Source organism: Chinchilla lanigera, unplaced genomic scaffold (genome assembly GCF_000276665.1).
Source record: "Chinchilla lanigera isolate Chin_1 unplaced genomic scaffold, ChiLan1.0 scaffold00022, whole genome shotgun sequence".
Taxonomy (NCBI): domain Eukaryota; kingdom Metazoa; phylum Chordata; class Mammalia; order Rodentia; family Chinchillidae; genus Chinchilla; species Chinchilla lanigera.
This window is the reverse complement of record NW_004955423.1, coordinates 23,921,913-23,940,914: the sequence shown is the minus strand read 5'-3', so window position 1 is coordinate 23,940,914 and position 19,002 is coordinate 23,921,913. Positions and strand designations below refer to the sequence as shown.

General features: G+C 45.4%; 1 protein-coding gene across 9 annotated transcripts in view; it reads right to left on the bottom strand.

Moving 5' to 3' along the window:
* Positions 1-4,684: 4,684 nt before the first annotated feature.
* LOC102005272 (chromosome unknown open reading frame, human C1orf141) overlaps positions 4,685-19,002 on the bottom strand; it is a 42,528-nt gene continuing 28,210 nt past the window's right edge. For 8 of the 9 annotated variants that reach the window (XM_013514491.1, XM_013514493.1, XM_013514492.1 and 5 more), the window contains 4 exons: positions 12,935-13,055; positions 8,729-8,798; positions 7,488-7,662; positions 4,685-5,692 (listed from right to left, as the gene is read on the bottom strand). In XM_013514491.1, coding sequence (XP_013369945.1) covers positions 5,102-5,692; positions 7,488-7,662; positions 8,729-8,798; positions 12,935-13,055 — 957 coding nt within the window. In that variant the 3' untranslated portion in view covers positions 4,685-5,101. The remainder of the gene's footprint in view (positions 5,693-7,487; positions 7,663-8,728; positions 8,799-12,934; positions 13,056-19,002) is intronic. The other variant, XM_013514494.1, reaches the window with a different exon arrangement.

The following is a 19,002-nucleotide window of genomic DNA, read 5'->3' as shown; positions in this document are numbered from 1 at the left end:
CCTCTATGAGGGAAAACTGAATCTGAGCACAATTGTAAAACATAACCCACACAACTTCTTTCTCCCTGTATTTCCTCCACAGCTTTAAACACACTGAGTTTGAAATGTCTTTGTATGGCCCTGGCTAACTTGATCTCTGGTGTGGTATTTGTGAGTGAGTCATTATTGACTCTGGCTTCCACAGACTGCCTGGCCCACTGCCCACTTTTTTTTGTTTTTTTTTTTTTGAAAGGCAGGGTTTTGCTATGTAGTTCAAACTAGCCTTGAACTCATTGTGTAGCCAGGCTGGCCTCAAACTCCCAGTGATCCTCCTGCCTCAGCCTCCTAAGTGCTCAGATTACAGGTGTGTGCAACCACACCTGTTTTTCCACTTGCTCTTTTACACTGGGATTTTTTTTTTTTTTTTTTTTTTTTTGGAGACTGGGTCTTACTAAGTCACCGAGTAGCCCAGGCAGGGTGCAAACCTGCAATCCTCCTGCCTCAGCCTTCTAAGAGTGCTGGGATTACAGGCGTGCACCTCCATGCCCACTTCTTACACTGGGATTTTTGTTAGTCTCTTTCGGTGTGGCCCTCCCAGCCCAGATCGATGACCTGCAGTTGTGCCACTGATTGCTTTATGGTCAGGAAGCAAAGGTCATACAAGCTCTAAACAACGCTTTTTAAACGCTGAGAAGCCAAGTGTGTGGATGGCGTGGGGCTTCCCTGCAGTACCCCGTACTTCTCCGGATGGGCCGGAAGGAACATGCTGCCCTCGGCATTCATTGTCTGCTCCTTTCCTCTCCAGGAAGTAAGGATGGTGGAGCAACTTGCAAGCAGGAAACCCAGGCTTATGAGGCAGGGTTAGGTGAGCGCCGCGTCCCCCAGGCAGCGCCCTGATCTGTTCAGCTCTACGCTGTGCTTCCCCACTCAACAGCGCTGCCTCGCTGGGACCAGGGCACCGAGCTGCTTTTATGGGAAGATCCATTAACGTGGGTGCAAAGAGTTGCGCAGCTCTGGAGGTTCCTGCGGGGAGGACTGTCGAGGATGAAGAAAGGAAGACAAGAGTCGGAGTGCAGAAAGCCGAGGTCAGGCGCAGCCCCTCTCCTGCAGGGAGAAAGGAACCGCCCCACACAGCCGTGCGTTTATTTATACGCTCGGCAAGAGGCTGATAAGGGTGGAGCCCCTCTCCCAGCGGGAGCCGGGACCTGCCTAACGACTTGTTCCTCCGGCTCACCTCGGGCGCCCGCCCTGTGTTTGCAGGATGGCTTTGCTTTAGCCCCACAGGTGTGATCCATCTCCAGCTCAGCCGCTCCCCTCAGAGATATTTAAGGGACGATCACCAGGGTTAGTGGTTTTCAATCCAAGGGAGAGGGATAGCTGGGAAAAAGAAACTGTGACCTGTGGAAGCCATCGCCAGTCAGGACGCATCCCTCCACAAACGCATCCCAGACCCCAGGTTGGGCCGGAAACGCTCAGTGTGTTTAGAACAAATGTCTGTAAATCAGGCCATTCTGCGGATCTCCAGTCTCGGCAAATAGCCTCCCGTATCCACCTATGCATCACACTCTGCCCCACCTATAACCACCCTCCTCGCTCTTCACCTCCCAGCAAACGAGCTGTACTCCCGGAGCTCTCCCCAGTCACTGTTGATCCCACAGAGCTAACCCAGCGCCTTTCTCACTCGACCCCATTGCCGTGTCGGGCTCTCCCTTCGGGTTAGGAGAAGTATAACTCCCGACCTGCGAGAGGTCAGGTGCGCGGAGGTCCTCGTTCCACACCGTGGAGGAATGAAGCTGAGAAGCTCAGAAAGAAGCTAGGAGGGTCTCACGGGATGGAAGGGGAGGGGAGTAGCTCCTGGATGTCCAGGAGGGGTCCTGGGAGGGGACCGAGGCGCTTTGTCAGGCCCTTTGCTGTTGACATAGCAAAGTCACCACAAGGATACAATGTGGGTCAAACAGCGATCAGCCCGCAGGGTCACAGTACAGCGCTTAGCTGGTATTGGTCCGGTAGGGGGGCGGGTCACGGAGCAGGGTGATCGGGAAGAACAAAGGCCTTTGTGAGAAGGGCCAGGTCCAGACGCTGCGGTCACCGGCCTGAGTGACAGGCCTATCCGGGCTTCCTGGACCAGGAGGCGCTGAGTGTAGTGTAATCTCGGGGTCCTGCTCATCCCCTAGGGAGGTCTGCAGGCCCCGTGCTGCATCTCCTTGCTAGGCCTGGCCTCCGGCAGCGGCGCCTCCAGCCAGCATGCCGACGTGTGTATTCTTTCTGTGCACTTCCTTCAGAGCCCGGTCCCTCCCTGACTGTATTAATTTCCATCCAATTCCGCTGCCTGTAATGCTTCTCTGCCACCCCTGGGAGGTTTCATCCCCGAGGCCTCGTCTTGCTCTTCGCAGTCTCTGACTCCGTACTGCACCTCTCACTGCCCGCCGCGGTTCCCGCTTGGCAGGACGCCCTCCCCGGCCTCCCACACTGACGTCTGGCTCTGTGTTTGTGAGAACCAGCTCGCCAGCAGGATGACAAAATAGCTGCGAAAGTCAGCGGAAGGCAGCAAAGGTTTGACTTGCCTCACGGTTTTTTGAGGTAAGGTAGAAAGGAGACAAGGAAATCGAAATTTTAAAAATCGCACTTTAGAGAGAAACTGCAGCCTCAGCACACAAGCCGGGCACCGCCCCCCTTCTCCCAAAACAGCAACCCGGGGCAGCTCCCTTTGCGGTCTGCCCGTTCCCTTTTACTGGAAAGTGGTCCTCTTCCACCGCTGAAGGTGATAGAGGGGAAGTGTCGCTCCCAACCAGCTAGGTTGGGAGATCAGTATTCTTTCCACTGCCCTTCCTCCCTCCTGACACCTGAGCAGACAGGTAATCTGCTGTGAATTTCTCACTGCATGCAGGAATTCAGAGTTGACCAGCCATGTCTGTGATGTCTGTTATCCTCGTGGGAACTGCAGATCTGCAGTGAACTCCTGAGCTACGTGAGAAAGTGATCTCCTATAATAGTTGCAACTGGTGTTGCTTCGTTTTGCCCCGCCCCGCCCCGCCCCGCCCCGCCCCTGTAAGCCTGTGGACCAGGAGAGGTCAAGAGGTGGAAGAGAGCAGGTGCCTTGTGAGTGGTCACAGTGGAGCCATAAGCGGAAGTCAACGGGAGGAAGTATGATTGCGAATTGCCGAGGCGTGGGAGGAGCAGGCTTGCAGCTGGGCGGGGCCGGGCACCGTCCTCGGCGTGGAGGAGGCATTTCCTCGGTGACGTCATCATGGCGCGGTGTCAGTGTGCCTGCTTGAAAAGCACTGCCCTGCAGTTGTGAAAAGTATTTAATCACCACAGTGGCTAACGGCGGGAACACAGGACACTTCTCCATGGTGCAACATTTTTTAAAAAAATTTTTTTTGTCCTGGTGCAATTTAGATATCCATAACGGTCACATCCATCATAGGGAGTTGCCCCTGTACATGGCAGATCTTGTCTCTTCTTTTTTTCCCATTCCCCTCCCCTCCCCTTCCTACAACCCCTCAATCCCTCCTTATTTACAGAAGCTTTGTTTCCATTTTTCCTTCCATTCTCTTTTTTCTTGACCTTCTCCTTCCCCCCCCCTCCCTGCTCCCCTTTTCATTTGAATGTTTTCTTCCCATTTTCCAGTACCTAGTAGACATTTTGGTCCTTCTTTACACTTTCAGCTTCTCACAGCAGAGAAGCAATGCAGTATTTAAACGTGTGTCTCCAATTTATTTCACTTAAGAGTATGGTCTCAAGGTGCATCCATTTAGCTAGAAATGTCTCAAGCTTAGCCTTTTTATGGCACAGTAGTACTCCACTGCATAAAAGAACCACATCTTTATCTATTCATTGGTTGATGGTGGGGCTGGGGATTTAGCTCAATGGCTCAGTGCCTGCCTGGCAAGAGCAAGGTCATGAGTTCGATTCCCAGTACCAGAAACCGCCCCCCCCAAAAAAATTCATTGGTTGATGGTTTTGGAAACCACCACAAAGTGGCTCTGAGTAGAATTTTTGTCCTAGCAATGAGAGAAAAATAACCAAGACACTTGAGCAAAGTGTGATGAGCCACTTGCTTTATCTGGCTGTGGTGTGCTGAGTTGGCTGCCTGTGATTGGCTGAAACCTGGCCAGTTGTGATGGGCTTCAAGAGGTTTAGTGCAGTTGCAACATCAGAGCTGGAGAGATCACTCCCCTTGCTCACTTGAGTTTGGACAGCACCATGGGCCATTCCTCTTTCCCTTGTCGGTTGAGAAATCTTTGAAACCCCAGGAAATCTCTGAAGGAGTAGGCAAGAACCCGTGTTAGATGCCCTGGCCTGATCTTCAGTTGCCTTTACTCTACTCAAACCTTATTAAGGGTTCATGAATATGTGCTGCATCTCATACATGCAATTAAGGTCACAGTGACTTCTGGGACGGGCATGCGTGTGGACAGCCCCAAGATGACACAGTACCCTGTCAATCTTCTCTGCTCATCTCGCCTGGAGACTAAGTGGAAGACACCCAGGCTGGAGTATGAATCTTTTAGATTTCAAAAGCCTGATGTGTTCGTGGGAAGCAATTTCTTTCTTCTTATCATCCCAGGACCATTTTTCTGTTCAGACTCACCCTGAGCGCATCTCCGCACGAGCGTCAGTAAGTGTAGCTGCAAAAGAGCAATGTAACAGTGTTTTTAAAGTATTAAAGAAGTTCTAAAAATGCTAACAGAAAAGCCAGTCAAAAGTTTACAAAGCATTTTTAATTGCATAAATTGCTAATGTCCTACTGTATTCCCATCCATGATGCTATAAAATGCTGGTATATGATTAACTCCACATTTATTAAATCAATGATATTTATATTTTTTGATAGCCAATTATAGCAGAAGATTGTTGATGTTGTTTGTTCCAGCCTGTCTGCACCATTTTCGGTCAGGAATCAGGCTTCCCTGCAGGAGCAAGGGCAGCGGATCAATCTAGTTGATTGCTGTTGACCAGACCACTATGCACCTTTAACTTCGATTTCTATGCTTTGCTTTTTTATGCTACTCATCAGAACATTACCATTTGGGTAAGAACTTCTTCTGTGATTGCAGGCCTTGGTTATTTGCTTCTTGTTACCCAAATGTTGCTGCATAAATGATAGTCTGGGAGTTGTTTAATTTTCTTTTGGCAGGTGTAACAAATCATCCAGTGGCGTTGCATTGTTTAATTTACGTAGGTCGAGTATATGTCTTAAAGGCTTGGAATGACTTTTGAGAGGTAAGGCATTGAATCTGGGTGGGCTTGTTTTCACTGTAGAAAATAGTCTTCCAAATTTGACAGCTGCAGCACTTCTTTCTTGATTAGCGGTTCCGTCAAGGTAATACATAGCTTTTCTTCTCAGGCTGGAAAGAGTCTGTGAGAAGTCGTGAGGTGCACTCCCAGATCTGGGTTCTAATGTCGGATCCCTGGTTTTCGTCTTCAGTTTATTCTTCGTGGTTCTGTGGCCCATCTCGTAAGATCTGGCTTGTACGTCTCTTCTCCCTGCTGTACGCACTGTTCTTTTGGGTTTGGAAAGAGTAACAGATTCACCATTAATTAAGGATTTGAGGATTTCATAATTTCTTTCTAAAACAAAATTTGTCCTTTTACATGGATGAATTTTTTCATTTTCCAAAATGCAGTCAGGAAAGCTATTTTTTGTCAAAAGCAGTGTTTGTACATACTGTGTATCATGGAAAATTATGGGTTTACTGTTGTCTTGTACCTGTGGATGAAAGAAAAGAGTCCTTAGTCATAAATCTTTCAAGGTGAGAAAGCTACTTATATTCTTAAACATGAAAATAAAATTGTAAAATATTCTAAAAATGGCTACACAGAGGTATTTAATATAAATAGTAGTATTTAAATACATAAAACCAAGACCCTTGTATATACTATAAATCCATCTCAGTATTTTTTTGAGACAAGGTTGAGTTAGGGTGGCCTCAAACTCATGGCAATCCTCCTGCCTCAGCCTCCCAAGTAGTGCCACCATGGCCAGCCCTACCTTCTCAATAAAATTGGAAGCTTTACTCTTTTAAAATCCTTTTTTAAATAAAGTGGGATATGAAGAAATAAATGCATTTCTTAAATATCTGAGTTACAAGAGAGCTGGTAGAGTGGAACATTGAGCTGGTATTTCTTAGATCCGTGTGCTCCAGAAATAACCAAGCATATACCCCTCCAAAACATGGGTTGAATCAAAGAACACCAGAGACATACAGGGTTACAAGCCAACATTTTAGCGTCTGGACACTGGAGTGCATAATTCAAAAAATTTTAAATTGCGTCTATACTAGTTATTGTGCCCTAGAACTCAGCACAACATTTGGCACATGAGTGAGTGTTCATTATATTTTTGTGGAATAAAGTAGCCAAAGTAATAGACTGACTTTAAAAACTGACCATTTAAATCACAGTAGTAGGGCTGAGGATATAGCTCAGTGGCACAAGAGCCTGCCTAGCAAGCGCAAGGTCCTGCGTTCGATTCCCAATACAATAAATAAATAAATAAATAAATACATAAATCACAGTAATAACAAAATCTGTCTGTAGGAGGCCGCTTTTCAAGCTTTATCCTGTATTTTTATTGTTACTTTTCGCAAGCCCTACTTTTTGCCATGAGTAAAAAGATTAATTACAAAGAAATGGTCAAATATGCATATTATCAGCATTTGGTTTGCAGATTTTAAGTTGATAGTTTTCATGTTTCCTCTTAAAATATAACGAGTGAAATAAGAAATCGGGGTCACCGCCAGAGTACTCCGGTATAAAAGGGGACACTGATGCCTCCAGCCACCGAAGAGATGCGCAAAGATCTCGTTCTGCGAATCACGGGTGATGAAAATATTGCTTATTTAACCACCCACAGCGTGGAAGGTCTCCGTGGTTCTGGTTCATCCCACCCCGAGGGGCTTTTCCAGCTGACAGGCCTCTGAGGCTCAGGCGAGGCAGGAGCTGTGTCTGCCAGGCTCTCTGGGCTCACAGAGCGAGCGCCCCGCGCTCTGCCAGTCAGCACCTCTGGCCGAGTGGTGAACCCTGCAGGGCCTTGGCTGATACAGCCTGCTCCACGCCATGGATTCACCTCCACTGCCCTGTGGGCAGTGCCCAGTTCAGAGAAAGCCGGAACGGTGACAAGCAGGGCTCGCGGAAACTGTTCCCGGGAGGGTGCCAGGACCAGAACATCGTCTCCGCGGGGCGTGACTGCACGTGCCTCTAATCCCAGCACTGAGAGGCTGAGCCAGGAGGATCACAAATTTGAGCCCAACCCGGGCAACTTAGCAAGAACTTTACTAAAAAAAAATAAATAAATAGAAAAGACCGGGGTGGTCGCTTAGTGCAATAGCCTCAAGTTCAGTCTCCAGCCTGTAAAACAAAACAAGGAAATACTGTCGCCCCTCAGTGTGGGGCGCGGTTGGGCTGTCCTCGGTGGTCCCTGGCCGGCCGGCTCTCCAAGCGGACAGCCTCTCCCGCCTTCAAGAGGCTCACGTCCACCCCACAGCAGCAGAGGCTCCTGTTACCGTGTGCGAAGGTGCGCTCCTCGCCGCCGCCGGGGGCGCGTGGATGATCTTGGCGGCTGGGTTTTTCAGCTCATCCTCAAAGCACAGGGGCAGCAGGCCGACCCTTCTCCCCGAGCGGGTGGCTGACTGATTTTCTCCTGACCGCCAGTCCGCCCCCGGAGGAGGATATTCCGTTCTGAAAACGAACAGGGCGCTGTGTACAGGGCTGACCTCAGCTTGTTGGCTCTGCCCTGCCCCTCTGTGTCCCCAGAACCCACTGCACACGCTGCCAGCGGCCCTGCCACGGAACTGTCAAGCGGAGGCCACCTTGTCCTGCCCTGCCCGGGTCTGGGGAGCAAAGGGCGAGAGCAGCGTTGGAGCCATGCATGTGCGCCTGAGGCTTTGACGATAGAATCTGTAGACCGAGGAGAAGCCCCAGGCACTGGTCACCTCCTCTGTCAGCTCTCAAGGGAGCTTCGTGCTGACCGAGGTGGCCCCGGCGTGGCCGAGAGGATGGACAGATTCCATTCCAGGTCTCCCTGGAACGCCTCCCGCGGGATGTGGACAGTGAGTCTGTCCTGTGGCTGGAGGTGGCCCCTAGCGAAGGTTCGCCTTGGTGGATGGATAGCCTCCTCTGCGGAGAGCAAAGACGGAGGACGCGGCCGAGCTTAGAGAACGACCAGGCGCTCACGGCCCGTGTCTGCAGGAGGGCACCGGGTGCCATTGGCCCGACAGAACACACGGACGCCGCCCCTGGGACCCCCGCTCGGGCGCGTCGGCTCGCTGCCCGCAGTTCACGCGGCCTGCAGCCCGAGCTCCGCAGATACTGTCTAGGAGGGAGACAGGACCAGAGACCTAACGCGCTGTCCAGCACCGCTCCGCACAAGACCCCCAACTCCCTAGACGCGTGGGAGGGCTCTTCTGACACAGCGCGGGAGGGGCTCGTGAAAACAATCGGAAACTTTCTGCAGAATGTTAAAGAGCTACTTTTTCACATTCGCGTGGGGGTGTAATGACTTAAATCTGTGCGTCCACTGCAGAGGTGAACTGCTGTCCCTGCTTCCTCCCGGCCTTTTCTCCGCCTGGCGGTGCTCCAGGCCCTGACCGGCTGCCAGCCGGCTGCTCTGTCTTGGACCGTTCACCGGGAGGCGCTGCGGGACGAGACGTTAATAATGCGCCAGCAAATTAGCTCTGATCCATTGCAAAAAACGGGTAAAGCTCACCCTAATAGAAACATCACTGAATAGAATACAAGGACGCACCTTTCGTTTCCGGAATCTTCCAAATGGCCGGTGGAAGCCAGTGGTTCACTGGTTTTGTTTTCAAGTTGGACTGAAATGATAAAAGATCTGCATAAGAGATGCATATGCTATGGCATGGAGAAAATACTTTGTATAAGGTGTTTTACCCTTTCCAATAAGTTTGGACGTGTGGGAGCTGCTCAGGGAGCACTTTCTGAATGCACAAGATGGGGCCAGAGTTTAATGTTGTGTTGAGATCAAACAAACAGGGTCTTAGAGATTTTTCATGGGAGAAAGGCGCTTGGTTCCGGTCTGGAACGTCCCCCAGATGCCTCAAAGTTTCAGAGGCCGGGCTTTTGGAGGTGACTGGGTCACCCGGCTCACAGCCAGCTAGCAGTCAGGGGGCAGGTCAGGAGCGGGGTCCCTGGAGCGGCCTGCAAGGGCTCCCCTCCCTCCCAGGCTCCTCCCTTCTCTCTCTGCTTCCTGTGAGCCACGAGGTGAGCTGCCCCCTCCGCCGGGCTCAGCTGTCCTCCACCTGCCGGGCAGCCAGCCAAGCGTGGACCGAAAACTTGAGTCACACAAACCCCTCTTCAAGTTGTGGGTTTTGGCTACTTTGAGCTTTGGTGGCATCATTTTGTCCTCGAGGTTTATACTAAATTACATTTTCCAATCCCATTCCATAGGATTTTTGTTTCCTTTGGCTTCTTTCGAGTACAGAACAATTATTTTATAAATTTTCCGCTGTCCCATAGGGTATAAATTCTGTCCAAATGTGGCCATCAGATGCCTTTTAAATTATTTCCTTTTTTTTTTTGCTACAGAATTTTTGCACAGATTTCATTGTTTTGTTTTTCTTTGTGCTCATCTTGGAATGAGCTCATTTAAAAGGGGGTTCACTATTTGTCCAAAAATAACAGTGCTGGATTCTCTCCCTATTTACCTGGATCCGTTGAGTTCTTCTCTTTCTCTCTTTTGGGTTCAGCAACTCAGCATGGGGAGGAACTCAGGTTGGAAAAGGCCCGTGGCTCCTGGGCTGTCGGGTCGGTCGGTTTTCCCTTTGCGGCTTCCCTCAGAGCACGCACCAAGAGATGGCTCTGAGGAAACCAGGCCGCATCTCCCCTGGCGCAAACCTTCCCTTCCAGGCCTTCTTCCTCTGAGTCAGGTCATTATTATCTTCTTAAGTTGGTGGTGGAAAGCCAGAGAGAATAACTACGGCTGCACGTGTCTTTCCAGATACTGCAGCTATGGCCTTGGGTGCTGTCGGCCTGCAGCGAGGACAGGGCCCCACAGAGAGAGTTCCCAGCTCTCTGCCCCTCATCACTGATAAACTGCCTGCCTTGGTGATGAGTGCGTTTGTGCGGGCATTGTGAATCTTTTTTGTTTGTTTGTTTGTTGAGACAGGGTCTCACTATGTAGTTCAAGCTGGCCTCAAACTGGCAGTGATCCTTCTGCCTCAGCCTCCCGAGTGCTGGCATTAGAGACATGTGCCACCATATCTGGCCATTGGCAGGATATTTTCTGCTGGCTCTTTCAATGCTGCTCATTTTCCTCAAGAAATGCAATTGTGCATTGTCTTCTGGAACATTCCTCCAAGTTCTTTCATTTTGTAACTCATGGCAGATTTTCCCCAGAATAAATATCTTGTCACGTTCAATTTAAGAAATGTTTCTTCTCTGTTTTTCTGTTTTTGTTATTACTTTTAGACAGGATGAACTTGTATTGATTTTTTCCAGCTTTCCCAGAAGTCTTAATGTGGGACTTTTATTTTTTGAACGACAAAGTGTGTTAGTTACTTTTTCTCATAAAATATCCAATACTGAAAGTTACAGGAGGAAAGGTTTACTTGGGTCACAGTGTGTAGGAGGTGTTAGTCCATAGTCGGCTGGCCCCAAGGCAGGGTGGCATGGCGGAGGAGACGCAGCTGGGGGCGGGCAGAGGACAGCAAAGCAAGGCAGGGAGGAGCCACAGCCACAGCTCTTCCTGCCCCTCACACCTCACCCAGGCGCCTCGGAAAAAGCCTCACCTGTGACTGCATGAGGCTTTGTTCTGGCTAGACACAGCAGAACAAAATATCCCTTTTATTGTCATTTCTTTTTACACAAGCTTTTCAACCTAGATTCAGGTAAGTTCTCATTTCTCCTACCAAAGGAGAAGGGTCCTACACATTATAACATGAAAAAGCCTTTCAGGAAATAAACTATTTTAACTGGATCCATTACAGTTTTACAATTTTTGTGAGTACACTGGAAAGTGGACAAAATATCAGAGAAGGAAAAAATATGGCACTACAGACAGTGAGGGCGTGGTAACCTTATTTGGGTTGGCATGTATTTTTATGTGACTTTTCCTCCGGACAGATATGCAGGAGGTGTAAGAGCTCCCAGTGGACGCTTTCATCTGTCTTACTTTCTTTACTCCCAAATGCCCAGCCACACCGGGAACTCTCTGAAACACACCGAGGGGTCTAATTATGCAAAATAACCCTGGGCAACCACGTACGAGGGACAGGCACATCCCTCAGAGTTACTGGACAGTTGTATCTCGGCTACGTTATGAGACTTTAGAATCATCAGTTCAAGAGGGAGAATGAGAATGGAAATATTAAAGTGGTAACAAGATTTGACTAAGAGTAGGACACAGACTTCCAAGACTGAAAGAGCTCCTTGCAAGGACACTGAAATAAACAATAGCTAGCAGAGAGGAAAGGGGTTCAGAGAGTTTACTTGTATCGACAGTTCCCTGTGCTAGGACTCCTTTCTCAAAAGGAAAAATATAACATGGGACTTGTATGTTTTAAAACAAGTTATATAGGCCAGGCATGGTAGCACATGTCTGTAGTCGCAGCACTTGGGAGGCTGAGGCAGGAGGATCGTTGCAAGTTTGAGGCTAGCCTGGGCTACAAAGTGAGCTCTCAAGCTCAAGGTCAGCCTGAACTGCATAGCAAGAGCCTGTCTCAAAAGAAGGCAAAAATAAAACTGAAAAAAAAAAAAAAAAGTCATATAAAATGCTTCTGTAAAAAGACTTGGGAAATTTCATAAAGAGGGACGTGCTTTGCTGACGGAGGACCGCGTCCTGCCAAGAGGCCACTCCGGAGTGCGGCGTCCAAACGGAAGGCTGGGAGGACGGGAGGACAGTGGGTGGCCACTCCGCAGCCTTCCCCGAGGTCCTTACAAGCGGCCCCAGATCTTACCTCCCCAGACAGCCGCTCCCGGGGACGGAGGCCGGGCCCTTCTCAGCTCAAAGGTGCAAATCTTGAGCGATCTAATTGTATACTTTCGAGGATGTGAGCTGTCCCCATTTATGTGTGGTGAAACCAGGTTAGTGTTTCATGGCCAGCATTTTTAAAAATGAAGTGGAATCAAGTGCGATAGAAGGTAACGCATGCGCCCTTGGGAATAGCTGAACCAAACACAGATACTGCAGGGGAGCTCAGCTAAGACGAGAAAGACAGTCCTGATTCCACGCAGCTAAATCACCTTCACCTGACACATTCATCGCTTTTACATTTCTAAGGGGACGCCTGATGCACGCAGGGCTGTGATGTAAAAAGTCTTTCTTACTGTGAGCTGTTACAAAAGTTGGGAAAACTGATGTAAGCCGATGATGACGTGTTAGACACAAATGCCTGGGACTATTCCAGCTGAGGAGACACAAGGAGAAGCCTGCTGAGGTGGAGCACTTTTCTATTCTTACAAAGAGATAAAAAGCTTCTCTTTCAGTGGGTGTTGTTATCCCGGTTATCTCAGATAGCAGTCACCGTGTGTGCAGCAGGTCTAGGAGAACAAGCTTCCTGTTAAGGCAGGTGACAAAGCTGGAAGAAGCGACCTCCGATAACATTGTTAAGGCTTTACGTTCACCAAACACGGGCGCGCCTTGCTGATCGACTTCTTGTTTGAAGTAACAAATATCTTTGAGGGACCCGTTGTCAGACTTAAGTGCAACCCAAAGTCTGCTATTAAAGGTGAACAAGAGGCAGGTAGAGAAGTCTGCTTAGAGCACAGCCTGCTAGAGGTTCAGCGGGGAATGGGAAGGCTTGAAAGATCACAGAAGACACTAAGGGAGCTGTGCTTCACCATCTCCGCAGTAGAATCTTTAGGTGCTAAGTCATGACATGTTAAGGTACTCTGACCAAGTCTTCCTCATTTCCTTTGTAAAAGAGTTTCTTAATACTAAATTTTGATGCAGTTAACTTTAAGTGATTTTGATGTAAATATGCGATTTGCCTACCTGCAAATGAAGTGGAGTCTTTTTCCTTTTTATAGGCATTAGATTGATTGCTGAGTGTAGGAGAAAAGATTGACGAACCCAGTGGTTTTCTGAATCCTTGTATATGCTGAGAATTTTCGGCCTAAGCATCAGAGAAACAGAAAAATTATCTCAGAAATTATTAATTTCTATGTGCATGTAGATAACTACTTTGTACTTGACTATCTTTGGAGTGTTTATTATGATACCTAGCAGATGTCTTGTTCTTTAAATACTTTTAAATATAATATTTTAATTAATCCTCAAAAATTTTTCTCTGAGATGTATGTTGTTATTATCACTTTATAAGAAAGCAAATAAAGTTAAAAGATTTGGGTAGGCTCATACTGTTCACTTTTATTTCCTCTGCCTCTAAAACTTGACCTTTATATTCATGCATAATTTATTTCCCCAAATATAGGTAAAGACTAAAGTTTAAATACTAAGAAAAACATCCTTTGTTTTGACAGAGACTTTAATATACAGTATGTAGGGCAAAATATTTCTCAGTATAACAGGACAAACTAGAAAAAACAATATTCCATTCTTAGGTTATTCTCTCAAATGAAGTTCAGACATTTTTATTAAAATATAGATATCTAGAAATTCAAAATATACATATGCATATGTAAATATAAATGATAATTTGTGATTCTCATCAACAAACCAAATTCAGGGCTTTACTTTTTTTTTTTTTTGCACTAGGTATAGACTGTATTTCATTCTAGATAATATGAAATAAAAATCTAGGCCACATTATTATTAGATAGGTATGACTACATGCACAAAACAGTAGTAAATGATGTAGTATAGAAATATCACCAGGAATAAAACTTGTAAATGAGAGACAGGCTAGAAAATAAAGATATAAACATTAGAAGAGACATAAGTGATTTCATAGTGGAAGAAGAACTTGTGCTAAGATCTGCAGGTCACAGCGGGCCGGGAAAGACCAAGAACATAGCTTAGAAGGTGCGTAAGACGGTTAGGAAATCAGCATGCTTCCTGATTTCCTAAGAGCAGGAAGCGTTTACTCTTGACTGATTGTCTTTGATTGGGTATAACAGGGAAATTCGAGAAGGTTTAAAGAGAAAGTGCTGACAGAGATAAAATATGGATGTCTTGAAAGACAAACTGAGCAACTTCAAGAAAAATTACCAAAGATTTTTTGAAAGGTAGAAAATTTCAGCATACCAATAATTCTTAAGAGAAATACCAAGAAGTACCAAATAACTATCTTTACAAGATAGTTTTAAAAACTAACCAGGCCAGCCAGGCGTGGTGATGCACGCCTGTAATCCCAGCACTCCAGAGGCTGAGGCAGGAGGATCACTGTGAGTTCAAGGCCAGCCTGGGCTACAAAGTGAGCTCAAGGCCAGCCTGAACTGCACAGTGAGACCCTGTCTCCAAAAGACAAAAAAAAAATAATAATAATAATAATAACCAGGCTCTCCAAGCTGAGCAAACATTAAGGGACTCTGTCACTGCTAGACTCACCCTAAAAGAAAAGCTTAAGGGAATCTTAAAAGCTTCAGGAACACTAACAGATGGTAACTGCCACCGAAGACACACAGAAGTATAACTCACAGATGTGACAGGTACATAAACGAGAGAGGAAAGTGACCAAACCTTATCATGGCAGAACAGCACTAAACCTCAAAGATAAACAGTGAGAGGAAGATGGGGTTGTATGAAATAAAACTATGTCTGCCTGCCAGAAAGCCATTTGGCTGGTAGAAACACACACGGATTGAAAGTGAAGGGATGGAATATGAAATCCCATGCAAATGGAAACCAGAGGCGGTCAGCACTGGCTGCGCTGTTATATCAGATAAGTTACACATCAAAGTCAAAACCTGTAAACAGAGACAAAGAAGAATATTATAAAAAATAAAGGGAACAGTTCAAGAAGATATAGCAATTACAACTATATATGCACCCAAAGCCACAGTACCCAAACTTTTGAAGCAAGAGCGATCTAAAAGGAGGGATAGACTCGAAGACAATAGCAGTTTCAAACTTCAATGTTTCACTTTTGACAGCAGACAGACCAGGCAGAAAATCAACAACGAAATACCAGGAATTAGCTGTACCATAGACAAATGGATCTGACAGATATCTAAAGAACACTTCATCCACTAGCTGCAGAATATACATCATTCTCAATCAGAGAATAATACATAGAGTATTATCCATGGAGCGTATGTTAGGCTACACAGTAAGTCTCAGCAAGTTTATAAAAGTCAAAGTAATATCTATATTATTTTATTATTTTCTAAAAGTCAAAATTATATATATATAATTAGAATTGAATAAAACTAAGTAGAATAAAAATAAAATAGCATAAAACTAAAAACCAACAGCAAGATGGACTTTGGAACTGTACAAGTACACAGAAATTAAACAATGTGTTGCTGAGTGACAATTAGTCAATGAATGCATTAAAAGAGAAATTTTAAAATTTCTTAAATCAAATGAAAGCAGAAGTACAAAACATCAAAACCTATGAGATACAGCGGAGTAGTAATAAGAGAGAAATTTAAACCAAAAAATTCTATATCAAAAAGTAGAAAAATTTCAAATAAATAACCTAATGATATACCTCAAGGAACCAGAAAAGCAAGAATCTACCAAGCACAAAATTGGTAGAAGGACAGACATAATAAAGATTAGAACAAAAATAAACAAAGACTAAAAAGTGTAAAGCCTCCACAAAATAAACTGATTCTTTGAAAAGACAAATGAACAGCTTTTATCTAGACTAAGGAAAAAAGACAAACCAAAGGTAAAATGGGGAACATTGCAAACAATAACACAGAAACACAAAGGATCATAAGGAACTACTATCAGCAGTTATACATCCATAAATTAGAAAACTATAAGAAATGGATAAATTCCTGGATATGTACACCCTACTAACACTGAAACCTAAATAAATCTAAACAGATCAATACTGAATAATGATGCCAAAACCATGATAGAAAATCTCCCTTCAAAGCAACATCCAGAACCTGATGGCTTTACTAATGAATTCTACCAAACACTTAAGGAATTACTACCAATTCTTTGCAAGCTATTCCAACCATTAATATAGAGGAAATTCTTTCAAACTCATTCCATGAGGCCAGCATTATCCTGGTACCAAAACCAGACAAAGACCCAACCAAAAAAGAAAATTATAGGCCAACAGATGACCTATAAATATAGATGTAAACATCCTCAAAAATGTTAACAAACTGAATCTAGCAGCACAGAAGAAAGGTTATATATTATGGTCAGCTGGTGTTTACTGCAGGAATGCAAGGACGGTTCAACCCTCAAGCCGATAAGTACGATTTCTCATATTGACAGAATGAAGGGCAAAACCACGTGATCACCTCACAGGCAGAGAAAAAGTATCTGACAAAATGTAACATTCATTCATGACAAAAATTCTCAACTAAATAAGTATAGAAAGAATGCACCCCCACAGTGAGGGCCATAGATGACAAGAAAATATTATGTGAGGAAAATTTGCAAGACTTTCTTGTAAGATCTGGAGTAAGATGAAGATGCCCATTTTTACTGCTCTTAACATTGTGCTAGAGAGTCTTAGCCAGAGCTATTAGGTAGTAATAAAAAAAGGGTATCCAAATTCAAAAGGGTAAAGTGCAATTATTCCTGTGTACACACAACAGGGTCTTGTTGTAGAGAAACCTAAATATTTCACACACAAAAACTGTTAGAACTAATAAAAGAATTCAGTAAAGTGGTAGGATATGAAAGTAGCACAGAGCTGGGCATGGTGGTGCATGCCTGTAATCCTAGCACTTGGGAGGCTGAGGCAGGAGAATCAGTGAGTTGGACTCCAGTCTTGGCTACATAGTGCATTCAAGGCCAGCATGGGCTACACAGCAAGACCCTGTCTCAAAAAGAAAAAGCAGCAGCACAGAAAAGTTAATAGCATTTTTATAAGACAATAATGGACGAACCGAAAGTAAACAATTCCATTTAAAACACTAACAACAACAAAACCCCTAGGAATAAAGTGAAAAGAAATGAAAGAAAATGAAGAATACATACACACACACACACACACACACACACACACACACACACACACGGGACATGAAGACATCCTAAGTTTGTAGATTAGAAGAATTAACATTGTTAAAATGTCCACACTACCCAAAAAAACTATAGTCACTGTTATCCCAATCAAAATTTCAGTGACATTTACATAGCGAGAAAAAAAGACAATAAAATTTGTGTGGAACCACAAAACACCCAGAGTAGGCAAAACAATCTTTAGCAAAAAAGAACAAAGCTGAGAGCATCACAATACCTGACTTCAAGACATATTCCAAAGCTATTGTAAGCCAGGGATATAGCTCAGTGGCACAAGCGCCTGCCTGGCAAGCGTAATGTCCTGAGTTCAATTCCCAGTACCAGAAAAAAAAAAAAAAAAAAATCAAAAGCTATTGTAATCAAACCAATATGGTCCTGGCAAAAACAGACATCAATTAGGGGAACAGAACTGGAATCCAGAAATAAATCCACATATTTACAGCCAAAATGATTTCAAGTAAGCATGTGAAGAGTACATATTGGCAAAAGGACAGTCTCTCCAATAAACCGCTGGCTGAGACGGGCTTCTATCCCTTCTGTCCATTAATGTCTTAATAAGTTCCATACTTTGTTAGAAAAAAAAAATAAATAAATGGTGCTGAGAATCTGAACGCCCATGTGCAGAAGAATGAAGCTAGACCACTATCTTTCACGATTTACAAAAGTCAATTCAAAATAAATGAAAGGCTTAGATGCAAAACCTGAAACCATGAGCTGATTAGAAGAGCACAGGGACTCACTTCAGAACACTGGTATGGGCAAAGAATTTTTGGCAGACACAGGTGCAGTACGGGCAACAAAAACAAAAACAGACAAATGTACCATAAAAACTAAAAAGCATCTGCAGCGAATAAAAACAGCGGAATGAAAAGGCAAGTTATGGAATGGGAGGAAATACTTGACACATTAGTTACCCAACAAGGGACTCGTATACACTGTATATGAGGAACTAAACAGCTGAAAACAAAACAAACCAACTAAGCTAGATTTTATCTTTTTGTTTGTTTGTTTGTTTGTTTTTCTAGTACCAGGAATCAAACTTACGACCTCGCACTTGCCAGGCAAGTGCTGCGCTGCTGAGCTAAATCCCCAGCCCCTTAAGCTAGATTTTAAGAAACTTTCCTGTTGCTGGGAGAAAATACTCAGCACCTACACCATAAAGGAACAGAAGGTTACCTGGGTTACAGTTTCCAACAGGGTCAGTCCATGGTTGACTGGCCCCGAGGCAGAAACAGCACAGGGGAAGAGAGCTGCTCAGCCCATGGCAGCCAGGAAGCGGAGCCCGGAACAAGAGCGCAGCCTTCCAGATTACAGCCCGGTGGTCACCTGCAGCCAGGGACACCTCCTGACAGCAGTCAGCTCAGAGCACATCCATAGTTCAATCCAAGGTCGCGTACAACAGCGCCCCCCCATGGCCCAATAATTTTCCAAACACACCAGACTTTGGTGGGGGCACATTTTAAATCTAAACCGTACCACTGCACAAGTAACGTAGAGAGGTATTTTTCAGAAGAAGACAAACAAATGGCTGACAGGTGTATGGAAAGGTTTCAACACCACTAATCATCAGGGAATCAGCAACACCATGAAACACCATCTCATTCACGTCAGAAAGACCATTACTAAAGATAGGAGTAGGGATCATCACCATCGCTTTCATCATACAGGAAAGGGGAACTGCTATGCTGGTGGGAATGTAAATTAGCACACCCTTATGGAAAACAGCAAGGAAGATCCTCAAGAACTAGTGGAATATGACCCAGTGACCCCACTGCTGGGCCTGTATTCATAGGGAAGGAAATCAGTGCCCAGAAGAGGTGGCTGCCCTCTCGTGCTTATTCACATTAGCAAGACACGGAACGAGAGACACATGGATTTAAAAACCCGAGGCATAGAAACATGACGAAGTATTATTCAGACATAAGAGAATGGAAATCTTGTCA